The sequence below is a fragment of the Rhinatrema bivittatum genome, chromosome 8, assembly GCF_901001135.1.
Source record: "Rhinatrema bivittatum chromosome 8, aRhiBiv1.1, whole genome shotgun sequence".
Classification (NCBI taxonomy): Eukaryota; Metazoa; Chordata; class Amphibia; order Gymnophiona; family Rhinatrematidae; genus Rhinatrema; species Rhinatrema bivittatum.
Window position 1 is genome coordinate 168808550 of NC_042622.1, and position 23841 is coordinate 168832390.

At 50.1% G+C, this 23841-nt stretch overlaps 1 protein-coding gene across 1 annotated transcript in view; it reads left to right on the forward strand.

Moving 5' to 3' along the window:
• Positions 1-23841, forward strand: part of SPECC1 (sperm antigen with calponin homology and coiled-coil domains 1) — a 183303-nt gene that overhangs the window by 71888 nt on the left and 87574 nt on the right. Inside the window, exons 4-7 of the mRNA XM_029611519.1 lie at positions 1800-2929; positions 6825-7032; positions 7324-7397; positions 13102-13277. Coding sequence (XP_029467379.1) covers positions 1800-2929; positions 6825-7032; positions 7324-7397; positions 13102-13277 — 1588 coding nt within the window. The remainder of the gene's footprint in view (positions 1-1799; positions 2930-6824; positions 7033-7323; positions 7398-13101; positions 13278-23841) is intronic.

Here is a 23841-nt window from a genome sequence, read left to right on the forward strand (position 1 = left end):
TGGTGGTGGAGGGCTCTCAGGACTGGAATACTGGGGGGGTGCTGCAGGGTAGGATTGAGGTGCTGTGGTGGTGGGGGGGGGCTCTCAGGACTGGAATACTGGGGGGTGCTGCAGGGTAGGATTGAGGTGCTGTGGTGGTGGGGGGTTCTCAGGACTGGAATACTGGGGGGTGCTGCAGGGTAGGATTGAGGTGCTGTGGTGGTGGGGGGCTCTCAGGACTGGAATACTGGGGGTGTGCTGCAGGGCAGGATTGAGGTGCTGTGGTGGTGGGGGGGGGGGGGGGTTCTCAGGACTGGAATACTGGGGGGTGCTGCAGGGTAGGATTGAGGTGCTGTGGTGGTGGAGGGCTCTCAGGACTGGAATACTGGGGGGTGCTGCAGGGCAGGATTGAGGTGCTGTGATGGTGGGGGGGGGTTCTCAGGACTGGAATACTGGGGGGTGCTGCAGGGCAGGATTGAGGTGCTGTGGTGGTGGGGGGGGTTCTCAGGACTGGAATACTGGGGGGTGCTGCAGGGTAGGATTGAGGTGCTGTGGTGGTGGAAGGTTCTCAGGACTGGAATACTGGGGGGTGCTGCAGGGTAGGATTGAGGTGCTGTGATGGTGGGGGGGGTTCTCAGGACTGGAATACTGGGGGGTGCTGCAGGGTAGGATTGAGGTGCTGTGGTGGAGGAGGGCTCTCAGGACTGGAATACTGGGGGGTGCTGCAGGGCAGGATTGAGGTGCTGTGGTGGTGGGGGGGTTCTCAGGACTGGAATACTGGGGGGTGCTGCAGGGTAGGATTGAGGTGCTGTGGTGGTGGGGGGGGGTTCTCAGGACTGGAATACTGGGGGGTGCTGCAGGGCAGGATTGAGGTGCTGTGGTGGTGGGGGGGGTTCTCAGGACTGGAATACTGGGGGGTGCTGCAGGGTAGGATTGAGGTGCTGTGGTGGTGGGGGGGGGTTCTCAGGACTGGAATACTGGGGGGTGCTGCAGGGTAGGATTGAGGTGCTGTGCTGGTGGGGGGGGTTCTCAGGACTGGAATACTGGGGGGTGCTGCAGGGTAGGATTGAGGTGCTGTGCTGGTGGGGGGGGTTCTCAGGACTGGAATACTGGGGGGTGCTGCAGGGTAGGATTGAGGTGCTGTGCTGGTGGAGGGCTCTCAGGACTGGAATACTGGGGGGTGCTGCAGGGCAGGACTGAGGTGCCCTGGCAGAGCTGTGTGTGAGCGCCCAAGATTGAAGTGGTCCTGAAATAACTGGTCGAGCAGGGATGGTCGAGCCTCCATGGTCAGAAATGGCTGTTCAGAATAAAGCAGATATGCGATGGGATCCTTCCTCCTTTCATGGCTACCGTTAATTATTAGGCAGATTTGGGATCCTTCCTGTAGAAAGAGGCTGTAACAGATTTAAATACGTGTCCAGGCCGAGATGGAAGAGGGTGACGGTGTCCTCTGTTGGCCTGTGGCCGTACCCATCTGGGCGGCCGCTGGGAGGCAGGACTGTGTGACTCCAGCAGTGATGGGGTATCGAGGGGAAGCTGTTCAAATTGCCGAGGTGTAAGATCAAGTGGTGGTGCTGTCCCTGTGATCCTAGCACCAGGCTGAGAAACCGCTCAATTCTCCGTGTGTAGTCTAATCTCCGAACCCAGCCGTGCCTCGGAACAGCCTGTCTAATCCCACTATAAATGTACGCTCTTTTAGCCAGGTTAGAGGGGGGGAATCTTGTTGGGTAACCTCCGTAATTATCCAGCAAGAAACCCTTTGGAAATTTGCCCTCCTCATCCGGGGACTGACCAGCTTTTTATTTCTGCTTGCCTTTCAGGGACACTTTCCGTGCCCAAACGCTCCGGTATTCCCGGTCCTCGGGAAGCGTCTGCGACCACGGCCAGAGAAAGAGTCGCCCTGCACGGCCAGGCTAACGCGAAGAGGGTCTCGGTGAGCACTGCACCCGCTAGACGGCTACGGAGCCCTGCCAAGCCTCAGCCAGGGCATGGAGCCGGCCCGGAGACTCAGGGCGGAAAGCCGCGTCCTGAAGCCAGGGCCAAGAACACCGAAGCCGGCCGAGTCTCCAGGGAGCTGCAGGGCTCCTCCGACGCAGAGAGGAAGATGGCGGCAGGGACCGCGGGCCCTGTGCAGCGTGAGCCTGCCCTCGGGCAGGAGCACCTACCGCCAGGAGAGGCGTCCCGGGGCACATCTGAATCGGAGAACAGCAGCAGCACAGACTCCAGCCTCCCTACCCCCGGCTCTGGGAGCGCCCTGCACACGTCTGGATCCTCCAGCAGTGACCTGACCAAGGAATCCCTGTCGCCTGGCGTGTCGGATCTGAAGCGGCCGATGGACGGAGGCCCTGGTCCCGTGGGCGGGCTCTCGATGGCAGAACGACTGCAGGACGGCACCGCCGAGGACCTGCAGGCGCCCCCAAAGCTCCTGACCAGCAAGCAGCAGGTGCTGCATGAGGTGGTGGTGGAGAGAGTGCAGCGGGACTGCATGCAGCGGCTGAGCCCCAGGAGCCAGGAGGGGGCGGGGGAGAGGGGCCAGACCGTGGAGCTGCAGGAGGGACGGAGTATCAGGAGCTGCCCTGTCGCCCCGGAGCAGGGGCATGCGGAGTTGCGGGGGAAGGCGCCCTCTGATCCAGAGCAGTTAGCGGACATGCAGCAGCAGCTCAACCACGGCTTTCGGGGTGCGGCGGAGGCGCAGGGGGCCATCCGAGGGCCGCAGGAGGAAGTGGCTGAGCTGCGCGGGCTCCTGGAGGTCGAGAGAGATCGCAGCCGTGCCCTGGCCAAGATGCTGGAGGACCTGCGCATGAACAGCGACTGCCCGCAGGGGCAGCTGGAGACCGCGGCCGGGGAACGCGCCCCGGGACCGCAGCCGGAGCTGACGTGCACTGGGCTCCGACAGGAGCTGAGCGAGGCCCATGGGGAGCTGACGCGTCTGGAAGGGCTCCTAAGCAAGGTGAGGTCCCTGCCCACCCCCTTCACGTTCCAGGGCAGCGAGAGATCCTTCGAGCAGGGAAGGGAACGGATTCACAGAGCTTCCCTGGAGCTTCTGGGCCGTTCTCCCATCCCCGGGCGCTCTGCATCTGAAGTCCCTGGCCCTGTGAACTCGCCTTCTGCTTTTTATAGGAAGTGGGAAGAGAAGGGATATAGGGGTTGGTTCAGTGGGTGAGGGATTGCCCTTTGCTTGGACGGTGCCAGCTCGTAAAAGCGAAAAATCCTGGCAAGCACTTTCCGGGATGTCGGCAGCTAAAACAGAAAGGCATTCTGTTTGCTGTGCATGGGGGGAGGGTTTCATGGCTTCAAATCTGAGGAAAAAGGACTGAGGGAATCTTTCAGCTGTATAAGGCCAGAATCGGAGATGGAGAAAACTGGGACAAACCCCCCCCCCCCCAGTCCCCATGCACAGGAGTTTGTTTGCACGGCGCTGACCTGGCGCATCTTTTGCCTCCAGGCTTTCGTCTCCTGCAGCCTCTGAGAATTGGAGACGTCCACAGGAAAAGTGCACGGTTTGCCCGGGTTTCAGATGCACGTTTTAAAATGCCCCCATTGCACTGTTCTGCACGTTGGAGTTTGGGACGCCAGGTTCAGGGACCCTTACAGTCTGCCGAGTCCCTGTCCCGTTGCAATACCTCAGAACCCCGGGCTCTTTCTTCCCTGCTCGTCCCAGGCTTTACCCTCACATCCCTGCACTGGAGGATCCTCCCTGCCTGTCTCGGGCGTTCTAGACTTCTCTTAGTGTTTTAGTCCCCTTAGCACCACCCTTTCCGTTAAGAAATGTTTCCTAACGTTACTGCTGAATCTGCACCCTGTGAGCACAGAGCCTTTTAGGCATCATTTGTGCCTAATTATTGCAACGATTTAGTAATACTTCCCCCGTGGGCGGCTCGCACTAGCACACAGGAGCAGCACATTGACAGATGCCTGACTTGATCTTTGAAACCAGCGGGGCTGGGGCGGCAGCATTCAGCCCAGTGCTGCTGCTTTGCTTGTTGGTCATGCCCTGTACCTCTAATCCCTGTCCATTACCAGTACGAGAGGTTCCCTGTGAAGGAGCAGGGGGAAAACTGCACTGCAGACCCTGCCTCTTGATGAGAAAGAGAGAGAGAAGCATGCAGATATGTTTGCGGACCCAACAAAGGACCAGTACCAGGATGTGAAATACATTCAGGGTGTTCCCCTGCTGATTTGGCAGACTCCTGTGGGAATTTGCTTAATGGGGATTTAACATGTCGTGATTACCTTGCACTTACCTCTGTCAATAAGCAGCTTGCAATCTGTCAATCAATTAGGATCCTGCCAGGTACTGGCGACCTGACTTGGCCACTGTTGGAAACAGGATGCTGGGCTTGATGGACCTTTTGGTCTGACCCAGCATGGCAAGTCTTACGTTCTTATAATGGGCTGACATCAAAGAGCTTACGCCAACCCCTGCTGCTTCAGGCTGCAGCGGTCCGAATGCTAGAGAGCTGCAAGAAATGGGATCACATCCTTCCCCATTCTCTGCTACCCAGGACCAAGTTTAAAACCCTAACCTTCAAGGCCAGCGTACTGAAAGACTGGCTTACCTCCCTGTACCCTAGCCGGACCCTTGAGATCCTCCCAATCATGCCATTGAGAACAGGCATCTCAGGGTCAGACACCCAGTGACGGGGCTTGGAGCCCTCTCCCGCACGAGCTTCACCAAGTCCAGGACTGCCTGCAGTTCAGGAAGCAGGTGAAAGCCTTTGCCGGGCGTCCCGGAAGAGTTGGGCACCGGGTCACTGGGCACTCCTATTCCCTAGTTCCTCTCCTAACTGGGTGTATCCTGGACTCCCGGCAGCATGTTTGAGACCCAGGACCACATAGCACCTCCACCGTCGACTGCCTGCGGGCTTTGCACTCTTGTTTTACGTATCTATGGGACGTGTGTCTCACTCTCTCCTCTCTCTCTCTCTCTCCATTTGTCCACGTTGAATGAAGCCGCTGCAGTTCCCCATCTTGTGTGGTGACGGATAAACCCTCACCAATCCGCCGTCTGTGGCCAGAGAGATCTGGAACTAACGTCTCTTGCCCTGCTCCCGTGCCCACAGGTGACCTTGCTTTTCCCACTGCCACCTCGGTGCTCCCTGAGAAATAGTTTGAGGTCTCGCAGAAACCCGTCGGCTTCCTTTCCTGCTTTTCCTCCCAGAGTTAAGGGGGGCAGTGGGTACTCGCCTGAGGAGAAGATCGTCTCCCGCCCCCTCCGTTTCTTGAGGGTGAAGGGAATCGAGATTCTCCCTTCGTTTCCCCTCTGTGAACTGAAGTAGATAAAGTCCTGGGCTTGGTGGGTGCCTCCCTTGCTCCCGCGGGACTGACTCCCAAACTGCCATTTTCTGGGGCTTGCCAGCGGGTGAGGGGGGGGGGGGGGCGGGCACCTCCCTCAGGCTGAAACCTGTTTAGATGAGGATCGCCTGAGACCCTGGAGGCCTTATCTTGCAGTGGCGTAAAGGCCCCTGCCTTGTGATTTGGCTAACTCAGGATTAGTGATTGTGTTGGTGAGCGTAGCTTCTCCTTCGCTCTGTGCACCTGTGAAATCTCGGGCACCTGAGCTGCATCGGAAGAGCCACTGAAGGAAAGCAGTGGAGGCTTCTCGGGCTGGACTATGCTGCCCTCTGGTGCCTGCAGCATGGAAGCGCCAGCCAGTGCCCCTCATCTAAGTCCCTCATGAGATCTTAGCCAGGGGCTGATGCAATAAAATCCGTGCTAAAATCGGAGCTCATTTTTAGCATGGGAATTATTTTACTAACGTGTTAGGAACCTGTGGCACTGTAGGATGCAGTTAGCTAATGGGATGCAAAACAAGCATCAGTTAAATAAATAAATAAAAAATAAAGCAAAAAGCATGTTAAAAATGTGTGCTAATCTAAAAATGCACACTAATCGTGAAACGTGCTTTAAAACAGGTTTAAGGGGAGGCGGGTGCTGGAAGTTGGAAGGAGTGTGACCAAAATGGCCCTTGCATGAAAGACTGTGCCCAGCTTGGGCTGCAAAGTGTCAGTCCTGCATTCAAGGCCATTTGGAGAAGGCAATGCCAGGTGAAATGAGAGAGTGAGCTTTCTTGGGACGGCACCTGCAGCCAAATGATTTGCACGGTTGGGATGCGTAGCACTAGAAGCACATACTGTTAGGCTGCAGGAGCCTGCTCTCAAGGGCTGGTACCGCCAAAGGTGGGATGCACAGCCCTGCCATAGTGTTCAGCTGTAGATGCCCACCCTGGGTCCGAGGTGGAGTAAACTTACATGTCTGTTGATCAAACTTATTCTATTGCTGTGCCCAGTGTGGTAGAAGCAGCAGCAACAGAACATGGCCACCCGAAATGTGAGTTTACTCCACGTCCGACCTAGAAGTTAAATGTCCAGTGTTAAGAAATGTGCCTTAAGCTATTTGCCCTTTCTAATAATTCCTTGCATTGCTGGGGAAGACCAAATTCTTCATTAACTTGGGACTGGCATGATATTTTAGTACCGGTTTTTACTTCTGTTTTATTGCACGTATTTTTTTTCCATGCAAAAAAACCCATCAAATACATGGGTTAACTTATCATGGAAAAAGCACGCTAAAACAGGAATAAAAATCAGCACTAACATCAGCGCAGCTTATTACGTCGGTCCCTCTGTGAATTCAGCGCAGCTTATTATGTCGGCCCCTCTGTGAATCCAGGAGGCCAAGAAGCAAAAGCCATGGGTAAGGGAGTTTGCAAAGCAGGGCTGGCACAGACACTTCCGATGATGCAGTTCTCACTTATTGCTTATTATGAAATACTTTCTCTGCTTCACCATACCAAGAATATAATTTTGAGGTGTACTGGGGGACTCATGAGTTTTCTTTCATAGACGGAGAGAGAACGCCAGCAGCTGTCAGAGCTCTGTGACAAGCAGGGGGAGCAGCTGACCAGCACCAGCCGCCAGCTCCAGGAAAAAGCCTCCGAGAACCAGGCTGAACTGAGAGACTTGAAGGATACCATCTATGAGCTGGAGGACCAGGTGGAACAGGACCGGGCAGTCAAATTGCACAATTACCAGGTCATCAGTGACCTAGAAGGTGAGGTCAGGGGCCTGACACTGGCGTGTTGTTGCTATTACTGGCCCTCCATGGCTGCATATAGCTGACGTACATGTGGTATCTCAGGGCTGGGGGTGGCATGCAGAACCCATCTTGATGAAGTAAGTGTATCTTTAGAAAAACCAAGGCCATGATGCTAGAGCTGTGAGGTAAGTGAGCAGGAAAATGAACTTGTCAGGTTGCCTGCTTAGTGCAGGAACAAATTCAGGTTTTAATGTGTTTTGAGTGCTTCTAGCCTGGTCTTTTATGTTTCTTTCTGGTCATGTCCAGGCAAGGTGATGAAGCTGGAGGAGCAGAAAGTGGACCTGGAGAGGCAGCTGAAGGCTGTGACCAAGCAGATGAAGGTAGGAGACTGCACAAGGCCAGAAACATCAGGCCCCATTGTGACTTTGGTGTGACTGTTCCACCCCAGAAGTGGCTGCATGTGGTGTTTGGAAGTCCTATGCGAAGGCAGGAGCCCTATGAAGCTGTTCACTTATTCTTGCCCTGAAGTTCATCTGAAAATTCACTTGTGGCTATGCCCTAGCTGTACTGTACGAGCAGTGGTGTGCAAGAAGATGGCTCTTTTTTTTTTTTTTTCCTTCCCCTCCACAATGCACCTTGCTAGCCCCTGGTAGACAGCCAGTGAGGAGGAGGTTTCCCGAGCCAGTCTCTCCTTTTATGTTCTTTGGGGCAGACAGAAGCAGCAGGAGTGATGGGAGCTATCAGGGAGGAAAGTGACATCACCTATCCAAGATGGCAGACCAGGATTTGTGTTCCCCCCAGGTGCTTAAATAAAACTCCGATTATCAGCACTTAATAGCGCTTCAGTTGATCTGCTCCAGCCTTCTGTCCACTCGGAGGAAGACAGTGGATTTAAAAGACTTCCTCTCTACAGGGGGGAGGGGGAGGGCTTGAGTGGGCAGGGGGAGGGCTTGAGTGGGCAGTGAGCATTGGCCACGCAGGAGAGAGCGAGGAGTTGGGTGCGGAAACTGATAATATTATTCGTCTGGATTTCCAAGAATGGTTCCGGGCCTGAAGGCGGATATTGTGGTGGTGAAAATTGAAATTTTGGAGAAAGCTGAATTGTTGAAGCAGGATATTGTAGAGATTGGTAGGCGGATGGAAGAGGCCAAGAAGCGCAGAGCAGGCCGACGCCATGACACAGCTGCAGAAAGACTTCAGCTGGAAGAGGAGCACAATGAGCTAAATCCGCTTGAAGATCTGGAAAATCCAACATTGGGGCCATAAATCTAACTAAGGATCAGTGCGTTATGAGGTTCAGGGGTGTACCTGAATGGGATTTTTAGGCTCAGCTGATCAGGAGTGGGCTGAAACGGAGATCAAGCTGGAATGGGCTCATAGAGCTTTACGGCTCCCTGCTGTGCCTGGAAACTCATCATGATGAATAAATGCAGTCTGTGGATAAAATGCATTGGTCTGGCCCCGTGATAGAAATGTGCAACAACCTTGCCCCTACTACTCTGTGCAGGAGGAGGGAAATGAAACGTATCACAGACTGATAACACTCGGGGTGGAGAGCATACAGGACAAGTGATGATTTCCTTTTGATGTCTCCACTAAGAGAGCGTGGAGAGTGGAGGAAGCTGTGAGACGCCTGGCTGAATCTAACAGGCACAATGAACCCAACACTTAAAGAATATATCAAGTGGTAGAGGGTCCCTAAAGGAGGGAGAAGACTGAGGTGTGGCACGGGAGCAGTAGTACGGCCCGTGTACTACTGCTCCCGTGGAGGAGAATGTCGGCTCTGGTTATTTCATCTTACTCGTTCTTTCTTGGGCAACTCACATATAATGGGCGTGCACTTTGATAATGTTGGACTTTAATGTGACTTGCAGGAGCTCTGATGATGATGATGCTGGGTTTTGCACTCACCATGTTTGATTTATTTCTAAGTTTCCATTATAAGCTGAAAGTTGGGAGTTTTATAATATAGCTGGGGGGCCGCTTGGATGGAGGTGGTCACTCCTCCGATGCTAGAAGTTAGTGTGTATGTGTGTGTGTGGCGGGGGGGGGGGGGATGTTATGAGACGGGGGGAGGTTGTCTATACTGAATGTTGTGTGTGTGGTTGGCCTGCTATTTTGAGATTATATAACCCAGGCAAAAGAGACTCTTACCTTTTCACTCTAAGCCTCATGGTGCTTACTCAAGAATTTCTTTTCTAGTTAATAACTCTTGTCTGGTGGAGGTGCTCTCCACTGAAATTGGTTCTGCTACATGGTCTGATCATGCACCAGTGGTGCTTGAGTTTTCTCCATCTCAAATAGAGGACAGATGTTATTTTTTGGAGATTAAATGGTTCAGTATCAAAGGATGCCGAGTTCTCTGTGGAGTTGGAGGTTGAGATGCTGGAATACTTTCAGTTGAACGATGTGGGAGGTACTTCTGTGCAGACTTTGTGGGGGTGTCTCAAAGCGGTGGGTCCAAAGCAAATGAATCCCCTGGGCTGCAGCTAGGAAGAAGAAGCGATGATTACAGAGGGCGAAAAGTTGATTGAAACAATATGAAGACTGGAAAAATTACATAAAGAGCAGGGTTTGTCAAAGGTATTGAGAAATCTGGACTAGGAAAGAGGGAAAGTAAAGAGGTTACATGCTGATGAGTTCCAATGCATGTTGGATGGGAGTAAGCCATTGCTCTTTGAGTTTAGGGACCAAAGCTAGCAGACTTCTCGCTCGGAAACTGAAGATTGTTCAGGTTAAGAATCAAAGGGAGAGGACTTTTGTATGGCAAGACAGCAATATGAAAGCTTTGGGCAGTTCTCTCAGGATTTATATGCCAGGGCTGAAACTATTAATGATGAGGAGAGGGATAGATATCTGGATGATCTCTGTTCACAGCCTCTCCTGAATCACAGGGTTGCTTTGGAGCACAGCATTCCTGAACTGGAGATCTTAAGCTGCCATTGGCTCTTTAAAAGTGAATAAATCTCCTGGCCTAGATGGGTTCACGGCAAACTTTAATACAAAATGTAAAGATTTGTTTTATGTATGTACTTGATTTCTATTCCATTTTTCAGGCACCTCAGAGCAGATTACGTTCAGGTGTATTTCCCCATCCCCAGAGGGCTCACAATCTAAGTCTGTACCTGAGACAATGGAAGGGGGAAATGACTTGGCCCAAGGTTACAAGGAGCAGCAGCTCCTTCTGTTGGTGGAGCCTTTGGTTTAGGGTCTTTAATTCCCTTTAGGTTCAGTCTGATCTTCCTTTTTTTCAATGACTCAAGCAGGGATGACAGCTCAGGCTAAGTATGGTAAAGATAACACCTTATGGAGCTCCTATAGGGCTATTTCATTTTTAAATTTAGATTTGAAGATACTGGCAAAGGTTTTAGGTACTCGATGGAGCGCATTCTGCAGGATTTGACTCTTGATGATCAAGCTGGCTTTATCCCCTGCCATCAAGCAGCCAATAACATTAGAAAAGTATTGTATTTGATTTGGTTTGCCCAAAAGGAGCGAATTCTTGCAGTTTTACTAGCAATTAATGCAGAAAAAGCATTGTCTGGTTCACTGGTCATTTCTGTTTAAAGTTAGAAATTGTTAGAGTAGAATTTTGGGGTACATTTGGAAGAGATGTCACTCGTAGTGTGTTGTACCGGGGGGGGGCGGGTTTCCAAATGCAACATTTTATTATGTTATTGTGCACTTACAGACATTGAGGCGGATTTTAAAAGGGTTACGCATGTAATATACGCGAGTAACCCTTTTAAACCCCTCCTGCACGCACCGAGCCAATTTTGCATAGGCCCGGCGACGCGTGCAAGCCCCGGGATGCGCGTATGTCCCGGAGCTTGAAAAAGGGGCGGGGAGTGGGCAGGGCTCTCGGCTGGCGTACGCAACCTACGCCTACCCGGAGGCAGGCGTAAATAGAAAAATAAAGGTGGGGGGGATTTAGGTAGGGCTGGGGGGGCGGGTTAGATAGGGGAAGGGAGGGGAAGGTGGAGGGGAGCGGAAGGAAAGTTCCCTCCGAGGCCTCGGAGGGAACGGGGAAAGCCATCGGGGCTCCCCTAGGGCTCAGCGCGTGCAAGGTGCACAAGTGTGCACCCCCTTGCGCGCGCCGATCCCGGATTTTATAACATGCGAGCGGCTGCGCGCGCATGTTATAAAATCGGGCGTAGATTTGTGCGCGCTGGTTGGAAAATCTGGCCCATTATTTGCATGGCAGGGAGGGAAGGATGAGCAATGGATCGAGTTGGAGCAGCATATTGTGGTCAACGTCCCTTTATATATCTGGCTGCCAAAATCATCCCAGAATGTCAAGTCCTTGAACAACTTTGGGGAAATGATAGGATTGCGGTGACAGGCAGCAGAGCTCCCTCTCCCCCGTCTCCAAAGCGATGTAATAAAGACTGGAATGACCTTTCAGCGGTGGGAGAGCCTCTGTTTGGAACGTCTTAAGTGAATAATTATTTGGCAACCAAGAGCCCTGTAGACTTCAAACTCTGGTGGAAGAGATCTGCTCTTATTTTGTACTGACTAACTGTATCGGGCAGGAAGTCTTTGGAAATCCGTCTCTCTTTGAGACTCTTTGTTCCAAACCCTTTAAATGGAAGGGGATTATTTCCAAAATCTGTATTAAAGCGAAACATACTGTTGAGTGGGAAAGGGACTTAGATGGGACTGACCGGGATCCAAGAGCTCAGTTTCTAGTTTAGTGGTAGAAAATGGCTGTAAGGTATTATTTAGGTGGAATACATAAAATATCCCCGCAGGTGGCACCTCTGTGGCTCAGCTGGTACTGTCCTCTGGTTCAAGAATATTGGAGGTTGGTGCTGAATATGATTGGCAGGGTGGCAAATGTAGACTGACCTGCCTGTTGTCTTGATTTCCTTCTGATTTGCCTGGAAAAGCGTTAAAAAAATGAGTATCTCAGTTTTTGATAGCTGTCTCTTGGCGTGGGGCGACGCTGCCCTCTGTGGATTCTTTTCTGAAGTGTTTTGGACTGTTTTTTTTTTTTTTTACACGGGGGAGCTTAGGCATGAATTTTAAAAGCCCGGTGCGTGCCAAACCCAGGAGATACGCGGTTACGTCCGGTTGGCGCGTGGCCCTGCAGATTTTCAAAGGCGCCCAGGTACGTGTGCATCTCCCGGTACGCACACACAAATAGTTTGCAAAAAAAAAAAATGGTCAGGGCCCGGGCATTCTGGGACTGTCCCATGAAATGTGCGCATATGTACGTACATGCACAAGCGCGCGCCTGGGTCCCCTGCCGCAGAACTTTACTATTGCTATGGATGGCGCGTAAGTTGTAAAATAAAAAAAAAATCTAGGCTGGTCAGCGAGGTTTTAAAGGTTGGTGCTAACAGGGGAAAAGGGAGGCTATTTAATGAGAAGGGGGAGGGGTTAGGAAGAAGGCCTACCCCTTACCTGGACGAACTGGGAACAAACTGGGGAAACTGGTAATTGCCTCAGCGCGCGTGTCTACTAAAATTCCCCCCGCTTACGCGGTAGAGTTGGCATTTGGGCTCACAAGTGCACATCCCTGTAAGATTGTGCGCACAGCCTATTTTATACCATGCGTGCATATATGCACGTAGGGGATAATATGGCTGCGTCCTTTGGTGTGAGCCGGCATACGTGCTCACATGTGTGCCAAGGCCCCGGTATCAAAGTTACCGTCCCTGTGCAATTAGGAACGAGGCATTGTCGCCTTATTTGCATATCTGGGAAGATGACCTCACCTGGCATAATGTAGATGATGAGGAGCACGGCCGTGGTGACATTGATAAAAACGACCTCCTTCCTCTCATGGGGGTTGCTTTGGGGGTGGGATCGAAGGGGCGGGGGGTGGGGGGGGGGGTAGAAAAATATTAAACATTTTGTGAACTGTATTGTTCGTTCTTGGTTATTTTTGGATGCGTTATATCTAAAGGTGCTTATTTTGGATGTATTTCTTGATTCAGTTCAATAAAATCTGAATTAAACAACAACAACAACAACAAAAAAGAGCAAACCAATAAGAGCTGTCACTTGCAGCAGCCCTGGGAGGGGGAGGGAGCGTGGGTTGCCGGGGTAGAAGGTGTAATGCCGCCCTCTGCCTTTCAGAAGGACGTGGCGGAGTGGAGGACCTTCCAGGCTGACCTGCAGACGGCCGTGGTGGTGGCAAACGACATAAAGTGTGAGGCACAGCAGGAGCTGCGCCTGGTGAAACGAAGGCTGCAGGAGGAGGAGGAGAGGAGCCGCAGGCTGCAGCAGGAGCTGGAAGCAGTGCAGGCAAGCAGGTCAGCCCCGCGGCCCACATCTGTGCTCCGCCCCAGCCCGTCATTCAGATGCCCATGTAGTTTGCCCCCCCCCCCCCCCATCTTCCTTCGCTGCGTCCTGGACTGTTGATTCGTTATGTCCTGGGCACCCTGAAGTCCATGTTCAGCCACTCTCCAGTTGCACAAGTTAGCTGGGTAAACTTATCTGGCTTGCTTGGCCGAGTTATTCAGTGCTGTGGCCGCACCACTGAATATACTCGGCTATCTTGTAGTTAGCTGGATGTTTATCCGGCTAAACTTGAGGACGGATGAATAGCGGTCTTAGACTTATCCAGCTAGAAAAGGCTGAATATCTGCATATATCCAGCTAAGTGGTGGCTGCTGAGCATGGACAAACGGTGCCACTAAATCAGGACCTAAGTGGTGCAGAATATCGACCTCCGTGAGTGCTGTAAGGAACATGGCAGATCACCTTATAACAGAAATATGAGAGCCTTATAGGCAGGGTTCCCTGTGTTTTTCATAGATCCACTGATCTGAAAAAATGGTTTCCCCTAGCTTGTGGGTTTGTAATGAGTTTGCCCAATTTCTTGTGGCAAACTTGTTAAGATTCTGTGATAATTATCTGGCAATTTTGTATAATTATGCATAAAGATTCACACTTCTGACTATGGAAAAATGTTAAGTTGTTTTTTTTCTTTAAAAAAATTGTTTGTTTTTAAACAATATTTAAAGTTTAAACAAATACAAAATTTACTTGGTATAAAAATCACCAATTTTCTCAAGTTAAGACACACAAGTTACAAACTTTTAACTGTGAAATGTCACTTTTTTGTTTTGCATTGACACCGCGCAACCATCCTTGTTATATTTTCATGAGAAAGTCCTTGTCGTTCTGAGAATATAAGCTCTATATGCTAAAAATGCCCCACTCAACAGTCTGTCCTGCTGTTAATTACATGGAAAGCTGTGCACATATGTTGCTCACATGTTAACAGACACAAAAAGGGATTGGATTAGCGCAAATTTAAAACTTGTCAGCAGTAGTGCCAGTCATTAAGGCTCTCTCTCTGTCAGCTGTAGGACACCAGTAATTGCAGACTTCCAAAAACACATCCCGGTCTTTGTAGCTGAAGCATGGTTGTCTTCATACGCAGATCCAATAACCTTTGTATACATTCTTCTAAAAGTACATCATGCCAACCAGGAATGATATCAAACTCATCCTTGGTTTAATATAAGAGATCTCTGAGGGGTTAAACATTCTGATTGCTTTCCTTTTTCCTTTAGGAGAGGAGCTGGGTTAGGGAGCAGAGTGCCTCTTCTCTCCTCTGCTATGCCTGCTCCTGCCTCAGCTTCAACCCTTCCCTCCTGTTCCCTTCAGGATAGGAGGAAGCAGGGGTGAACAACAGAAGGCGAGAGAGGGGTGGGATTAGGAAGCAATGCCTCTTCTTTCATCTGCTTTGTTTGCTCCAGCCTCAGCCTCAGCCTGTTTGCAAAGGGAGGGACTGGAACCAGAGCAGAGAGACTGAAGGCAGGCATCCTGTAGCTCTCTTCAAATGATTGACTTAAGAAGTGGGGAAGCTTCATGAATGTTGATTATGCAGCAATAGGTTAATTATGTGGTTTCTCCTATGGCTGCACAATCGTGGGAGCCTAGGAGCACTGCTCTTCCTCAGTAAATGTCCTGGGATTTAAACTGTTTGTGTGACTCTGTAATGACTGCGTGAAGATCTAGTATGCTAAGTACCCCCCCCCCCCCCCCTGTGGAAATGGAGCTTCCCCGTTTATTGCATCTCTCACGATAATGTTGATTAAATGGAAGAGCATCCTTTCCAGGATACAGAACTTATTTCATTTTTATCAGCTATAATATCCATAACCTCAAAATGCTAAACATTTGAATCCTTCTTGTTACCTTATTTTCTTTAGCTGTAGAATGTAATTCCAGGAAGACTGAGATGCCTTCAGTAAATGCAGAAAAAGTTGAGACATTCAGACTCTTTAAGGGGTTATCAAGAGCATTAGGAGAGAATTATTAGAATGGAACCGGAATCCGTTGTCTTTCACTACCCAGTGAATGCAGCGCTTGCTGATGTTTGTCTGTCCATGTCTGCTTTTTTTGTCTGTCCTATTATCTGCTGCCTCTCTTCAGCAGTGACCCGGACAAGCTGACTGATGTGCAGAATCCTGAGAGAAGCGGCTTCAGGTCGGGGAAGCCAGGAGGAGAGTTTCTGTAGGGAGCCCTGGCCTCTGAAGGAGAGAGGGAGATTCTAGGAGCAGGGTTTGCTGCAGGAACAGAGTGCCAGCAGCTCCTGCTCGAGTGAAGAGGCACCTTTGGCCCGCTTCCATGGGATTTAAAAAAGGGTCTTGTAAAGCACCCTACCCTAGATGGGCCACTCTTGAAATCTTTCCACATGGGTTCAGGCCCGAGTCTGACAGATGGTTGGGTTTAAAAGTTTTATAGTTTGCTAATGAAGAAACAAAAACCAGTGTTCCTGAGTCTGGTGTTTGCAGAACGTCCTGATGATACCATCAATGAGTGATCCCCAAACCCCCCAGCCCCCAGCCCCCTAAAAGGTAAGAATCTCTGAAAAGTAACTCGTTTTGGTGCTGGTTTGTCCTTTGCCTGAAGTTAAAGGCAGAGATGGTTGTGGTCTACAAGCAGGTGTAATGCATGGTCATGTGACATGAAGACTAGCCAATCAGAACGGAGATGAAGAATCCCTGAACACTGGTGGGGTACTGCAGTGGATGAGCGGTAGGGCCAGTGCTGTCTTATTGTTTATTAAAGAGGTGCAGTGCTTAGAATCACGGTTGCAACGTCTTGCTTAATTTCAGCACTTGGGTCATGTGACAAGCCAGGAAGGAGCTGGGTTTGGGCCAAGCCCCGTGTGCATACGTGTTCTGTGTGGCTTGTCATGTGCTTTTGCGTGTGCCCGTCTGTTTTCAGATTTGGCTGTGCAGAGAGGGGAGGGACTGCCTGGGAAGGCACTGAAAGGCATTAAAGGGAAGTACCATCTGCTGAGCACCTGGAGCACCCCCTGCTATTCCAGTACTGAGACCCTCACGCACAGCTCTGCCAATGCCCCTCACTCCTGCCTGCAGCTCCCCCTGCTTTTCCAGTACTGAGCAGATTAAAAAAACAACCTAACTTTCCTGTGCCACAGGTTCACCATGCTCACTGCCATCTTGCCATCTTCTCTTTGCTGGCGCCAGGATATAATCCAAGGTGCTTCTGTCTGTGACATGCATGTGAGGGGCTGCACTGCTCATGCAAATGCATAACTAGTGCTAGCAATTACCTCCAGCCACCATTCCTTGCCCTCTGCTAGGGATGTGCTTTTGTGGCAAATAAAGTAGGAAATGAAACAACGATAAAATCCCACCCTCATAAATGTACTGGAAAACTTGTGTCCTGGCCTTATCCCCTGGACTCCCCCTAAGCCTCTTGCCCCATCCTTGGATCCAGAGGGGGCAGGTTTAAACCCCAGTCACCCCTGCCCTGCTAATGCAGTACTTCCAAAAGATGCCGGCCTGCAGACCTCTTCCTGATGGAGGCGCTAACCTGTGCATGGACTCTAATCCCCCCCCAAACCCTTCCACCATTTACAAAACATCCTGTATAATAAGAAACTAAGACACCATTACTCGGAGAAAACCAGAAAAGACTCCATAGCAAAAAGTAAGAGGAGAGATTTTAAACCAACAAGATTCTTAAATCTGAATAAAATGTTGATGGTACTTCCCTTTTAAGGGTTAGAGGTCAATCTGACTTTACAACAGCAGGGCACTGTATGGCAATCGTGGAAGTCAGCCATGTAGAAATGCTTATATACAAGTAAGAAAAAAAGAGAGCTGCAGGGCAGGAATGAGGTGCATTGGCAGAGCTGTGTGTGAGGGTCCAGTACTTGAATAGCAGGGGGAGCTGCAGAGCAGAGTGAGGTGCATTGGCAGAGCTGTGTGGGGGTCTCAGTACTGGAAAAGCAGGGGAAACTGTAGGGCAGGAGTGAGGAGCATTGGCAGAGCTGTATGTGAGGGTCCAGTACTTGAATAGCAGGGGGTGCCGCAGAGCAGAGTGAGGTGCATTGGCAGAGCTGTGTGTGGGTCTCAGTACTGGAAAAGCAGGGGAAACTGTAGGGCAGGAGTGAGGTGCATTGGCAGAGCTGTATGTGAGGGTCCAGTACTGGAATAGCAGGGGGTGCTGCAGAGCAGAGTGAGGTGCATTGGCAGAGCTGTGTGTGGGTCTCAGTACTGGAAAAGCAGAGGAAACTGTAGGGCAGGAGTGAGGTGCATTGGCAGAGCTGTATGTGAGAATCTTGGTACTAAAATAGCAGGGGGTGCTGCAGAGCAAAGTGAGGTGCATTGGCAGAGCTGTATGTGAGGATCTTGGTACTAAAATAGCAGGGGGTGCTGCAGAGCAAAGTGAGGTGCATTGGCAGAGCTGTGTGTGTGTGTCTTAGTACTGAAATAGCAGGGGGTACTACAAGGCAAGAGAAGTGCATTAGCAGAGCTATGTGTGTGGGTCTCACTATGGGAATAGCAGGAGGTGCTGCAGGGCTAGAGCAAAGTGCATTAGCAGAGCTATGTGTGTGGGTCTCAGTACTTAAATAGCAAAAGCTGCTACAAGGCAGGAGTGAAGTGCATTAGCAGAGCTATGTGTGTGGGTCTCAGTACTGGAATAGCAGGGGGAGGTGCATTGGCAAAACTGTGTTGGGGGGGGGGGAGGGGGTCTCCATATTGGAACTGCATGGGGTGCTGTAGGGCAGAAGTGAGGTGGATGAGCACCATGCATACAAACACCCCCCATCTTCACCACTATGCAGTTAAAATAGGATCCTTTTGGTTGACTCTTCTGTTTGCAGCTGGAGCTGTGCTGGATTTACTCTAACCTCTTGTTTCCTTCTTGTTTTTGCAGAGTTCTCATCTCTGCCAGCTGACAGCGTGGAGTCGCATTCTGACCCCTTGTCTATCCTGGAGCCGGGAGCAGCTGGGATACAATAGAACAGCTGGATAGAAAATCCCCACCCGGAGAAAGCACTGCACTCTGCTTAATGTTGTCCTGTGACTTGTGAGCCGGTGCTGTCTCTAATCTTGGGATACTTTTGTTACTTTAGACTGCATGGAGATGTCCTGAACTTTCTCGGCTCTGAGAGTCCCTCTCTGTGTACTACCGGGGATGCTCTATGCCAGGCTTCCTAAAGTTGTCCTGGAGACCCACAGCTGTGCAGGGTTTCAGAGTATTCAGAATGAATATGCATGGAGTTTATTTGTGTATATTGGAGGCTTGGTATATACAAACTTATCTCATGCATATTCATTGTGGATAGGGCAGGTTCAGGAAGCCCTGATTTCCACATATGATGAAGGTTTCTTATTTAAAAAAGTATATATAGCAAGTCAGAAGATTTGTGCTTTAACACTTTTTTTTAATGCCTCTGAAAAGCAGTTCTACAGTCAATCTTCTTGCATGTCTGTCAGTAAAGTTTATTAAAGTGCACTGGTCAGGTTTAAACCTTATGTGAAGATCAACCATAGTCCTGGAGTTTACCTTAGTGAAACGCACCACAAACTCCAGGCCTGGGCATGTTTGCAGGACCCTGTTAGAAAGGGAAAGCCTGTTTCCTCAGCATGGTGGAGAGGGTGAGTGAGGGGCTTAGGGGGAATCACGGCAGGGACCTCTTTGCATATGAAGGAGGTCGGGGCCTTTTATTCTGGTTAAGGTGGTCTCCTTCCTGGGCTAGCAGGCCACTCGCCTCTTGCTGTCTCCTGGCTCCCAGCTATATACGAGTGTTTGCAACTTACAGCGCTGCTGGAGGCCCGGACACACTGCCGTGTTCTGATGGGCTCCAGCAAGATGCTTGGGACAAAAGCGGTGGAGAATCCAGCATGGATGAAAATAAAGATTCATAGCAGGAATGCCTTAATCTCGCCTTTAAAATGTAGCGCTGGTGGGGAGGAGAGCTGCGTCTCTCTCCTGTGGAGGAAGCGTAGTGCCCTCTGTGGTGGCTGCCACTGCTCACTGGGTTGCTTGGGTGCCAAACTGTAGAAATCAGGTTGACCGGGGCAGGGCTTGGGCTGTGAGCCACTGAAAATCCTTTCCATTAGTAATTCTGGTTTTGTAGCTGCAGTTTCCAGCTTTCATCAGTAGGGGTCTGTGTTGCCTCAGAACAAGGAGTTGTCTGAAAGTTAAGGTCAGGCCCCCCCCCCCATGAAGATCCGGAGGTCGGAAGGAGCTGGTGACTCTCTCTCTCCTGAAACCCAGGACTTGCTTGCTTGCTGCCCCTGACCTGGAGCCAGGGGATTAGCAGTGCAGGGTTCGATTTTTCAGGATTTGCAAACTAACCTGGTCGTTAGAGCACATTTCTCTTCTGAACACGTGCTGGCGATAGCCCGCAAACCAGACCTGGCTGTTCTCAAGGAGCAGATCGTAGGCCTTTTTTTTTTTTTTGGCTTAAAGAAAATCAGGGCCACACACACATTCCTGAAGCCAAACTTTCAGCTTAAAATGCTGGAAGAAGGTAGGGAAGCTGCTGCCCGGACTCACTGATGACCCTTGGCGGCCAGCATCATGTCTGCATGCCCAGGTGCTGGAGCAGGAAGGGCGTCCCCGGGACATCCCGGCCCTCGGTTTATTGGTTTTCTCTGTACTGCGTGCCCCTTTTTCATTCGGTTTTTAAAACAAAATAAAAATTTTATTTACAGATGTTTGCCTGCTGTGTTGCCTCTTGCTTTGCTGTCTTTATTTTTATGGTCTCTGTTTGTGCTGCAAGATCTCAGAGCTTCCTGCCAGGAATTGTGAGCCCAGCCTGTTAAAATAAATTCCCCTCCGCTGTGCTTGGAAGAGGGAGGGGGATTGGAAGCCGCGGCATTTAAGGTGCAACCAGTGCAGGGCTGAGTAGGGGGGGGGGATGATCCTGTGCTCCCTGAATGCACCCGGCTGATTGGGGGTTGGGGGAGGCTTTGGGATCTGTTTCCTCCGCGTTACGGGAAGGAACGGTGGAGCACGGCTGCGCTCTCCACACCTGCCAGAGCCGCGAGAAGCGAGTTAGTCTGGAAAGGTCCCCGCTTGCTCCTGCGCCCCCTCCTAGCTTCTCTCTCTCTCTAGTAATAACTGCTTTGTGATGCAGATCAAAGCGATTCCCTTCCATATTAGCGCAGTGAGCTCTGGCTGCCTGGGTTTACACTGGTTGGTGGTTCTGATTCTGGCTGGGTTAGAATTTGTGGTGTGGAGTTTGATGATTGATCTGCCCTCCTTAGGACATACAGGCCGATACCGGAAAAATCGCGGGCGAGCGCCCAGGCCACTCTCCTGTGCGCGCGATTCAGTAAATTAATTTATTTAAATTAGGGTGCGGTAAAAAGAGGCGCTAGGGACACTAGCGCGTCCCTAGCGCCTCTTTTTTGACAAGAGCGGCGGCTGACAGCGGGTTTTACAGCAGACGCTCAATTTTGCCGGCGTCGGTTCTCAAACCCGCTGACAGCCACGAGTTCAGAAAACAGACGCTGGCATAATTGAGCATCCGTCTTCTGACCCGCGGGTCGCGGGCAATTTAAAATTTTATTTTTTTTTATTTTGGGGCCTCTGACTTAATATCGCTATGATATTAAGTTGTAGGGTGTACAGAAAAGCAGTTTTTTCTGCTTTTCTGTGCACTTCCCCGGTGCCAGCAGAAATTAACGCCAGCCTTTGAGCAGGCGTTAATTTTTCTGAAGTAAAATGTGTGGCTTTGCTGCACATTTTGCTTTCTGGATCGCGGGAATAACTAATAGGGCCATCAACATGCATTTGCATGTTATGGGCGCTATTAGTTTCGGTGGGGTTGGCCGCGCGTTTTCAACGCGCTATTACCCCTTACTGTATAAAGGGTAAAGCTAGTGCGTCAAACGCACGGCCAAACCCGGGCTAACAGTGCGCTCCACTGGAGCGCACTGTACTGTATCGTCCCGTTAATATCATAGTGAGATTAAGTCTGAGGCCCCCAAAAAAAAAAAAATCTGCCAGCGGGTTGGAAAATGGACGTTCACTTTTACCGGCATCCGTTTTCCGAACCCGTGGCTGTCAGTGGGTTTGACAACCGACGCCGGTAAAATTAAGCGTCGGCTGTCAAACTCGCTGACAGCCGCCGCTTCTGCCAATAAGGAGGCGCTAGGGACGCACTAGTGTCCCTAGCGCCTCCTTATTAACGCGGGCCCTCATTTGCATACTGAATTGCGCGCACAGGAGCGTGGGCGCTCGCCTCAGAGCGCCAGCTCTCCTGCACATTTTACTGAATCGGCCCGTTTGTGAGCCTAAACTTTACCACCAATGAGCCTTCAAAAATGTGTGATCAGCTTAGCGCCCTCACAAGAAAATCCCATGCAGATGAGGGCATTAAGTATTCCTCCCCGATGCAGAGCAGTGGTTGGCCCGGCCGGCATGTCCTTAGCACTAGAAACTTAACGCCAGGATTAGAGATGAAGTGAAGTTTCCAGCGCTACTGTGCTGGCACTTAAAACCAATAAAAAAAGAATAAAAAATGAAAAACAAAATGTCAAACACTTTTGCAGAGAAGCACAGACTTTTCTGGGTAAGCAGCGGCAGCCACCGCCCCTTAGCTGGGTAAATACAGACTTACTTGGCGAGGTTCACTGCTGCCACTTAGCCAGGTAAGTCAGTACTTATCGGGCTAAGTAGCGGTGGCCGCCGCCGTATGATCTGCCTGTCAGGGACAACCATTCCCTTCCTGAGTCACAGTGAGTGTTCAGCCTGTGCTAGATGCACATTTTACTTGCAGCTCACTTTCTCTATTTTTTTTTTTAACTCCCGATGCATTAGCAGATCATCACCTTGCTGCATTGGAAGTTACTTTTTATCTTGAATTGCAGCACATAGTTTTGACATTCAGGTTTTTGCATCGGCCTGTGTGGTGGTGTTGGGTTTTTTTTCTTGTTACAAATGTAAAATGTGTCACAGAGACTGCCTGTACCTTTCCATGCAACAAAGTCATTTTGCCATTTTTTTTTCACTAGGGACAAAGACAGCTGAGAAAAAAGAGAGGGATGAACGCTATGTCCATGTGGAGGGGGTTCTGTATTTGGTGCAGAGTTGCGAACTTATGAAGATATTTTTTTTACTGACAGTCTGCCGGATTTTTGCTGACACATTTTACTGCTGTCATGTTGACACAGTTGAACTTACTATGCCCAGATTCACCCCTTTATGCATGGAGAATCCTGAGCAGTGAAGCCTCATGGAGCCTGAGACATGGGCCCCATTGCTCAGGTCTTTTTCATTGACATGAAATTTATTTTTACATATATCCATTTCTTAGGAGTGTTTTGTTTTTTTATTGTGCTGTCAGTATAATATTTTTTATTGTGCTGACTGTGAGTATATTTACTGACAGTTGCAACTCTGGTTTGGGGAGAACATGGCTTTGTTTTTTTTTTGGCTGTAGCTTCTAGATCTATTTATTTATTTAAGCATTTATCATCCGCCTATATGAAAATCATGCAAGGCGAAGTACAAAGATAAAATAATATACAGTAAAATAACATTACATAGATACTAATCTAAAGTTCAAAAAATAAAGATGTTGTCAGAATCTGCAAACAACAAGAAGGAGAGAGAGGCCCAGAGGAGCCCTGCCCATCCCCCCCCAGGACAAGGACTAAGCACTGGCAAGGCTTCAAACATTAAAGTTCTCCTGCACCGGGGTTCCTGCAGGGGAGAATTCAGCTTCCTCCTCATACTAAAGTCCACAGAATTGCACGCGACATTTTGCTACCGGAATGATCTATGCAAATAAACCCAGTAGCAAGTTACTGTGAGGAGCTTTTCTACCAAATTGCTCACAAAATCTTTAACTACACCTCACTGAGGTGTAGTTTAGATTTTTTTTTTACAAAATCCTGGATTGGGAAGGGTTTTTCATGCAGGTAATTTAATTATGCTTTTATAGCTAATGATCTGCTTTGCATCACAGTCAGTCATTAACCATGCATTTGCATGAAAGTTTGCAGGCATAAAACGATGCACAGAAAATAGTTCTAAAAGAAATAGTTAAACTTCATGCACCGCATGAGCAATAACGCAAACTGCCGGTTTAGCACATGAATTGGATTCTGCACAATACTGCGCACTTTGGTACATCAGCCTCAATGTTTCCTTGGTGCCCTGCAAGTGGGACTCAATATGCAGCACCCGGTGGCTTCTTTCACCGTAAGAGCAGATGACCTCCCGGCCAGCTTCGTGCCTGTATGTCCACAGAAAAAGTGAGCGCAAGCCTCTGCAGATACTTTTTCCAGGGGCAGTAATCAAAGCAAAACTGCCCACCTACCAGGCTAATTTTAAAACGAGTTCACAAGTGGTGATCTACTGGAATTTTAAATCGTGCACACACTTGCCCCTGTATGCTTTAAAACATGCCTAGTGCGTGCAAGTATGCTCCTCGTTTTAAGAAGTTACTCCAGCAAACCTACTTCGCGTGTCTTCCATAGGAGAGACATTCCCAGTTTTTCCAGTTAGTTCACCAGCTTTCCAAGTCAATCCTGAGGTCATCCAGACCCCTCTGGTTCTTCATCCTGCACTCCCCCCCCCCCC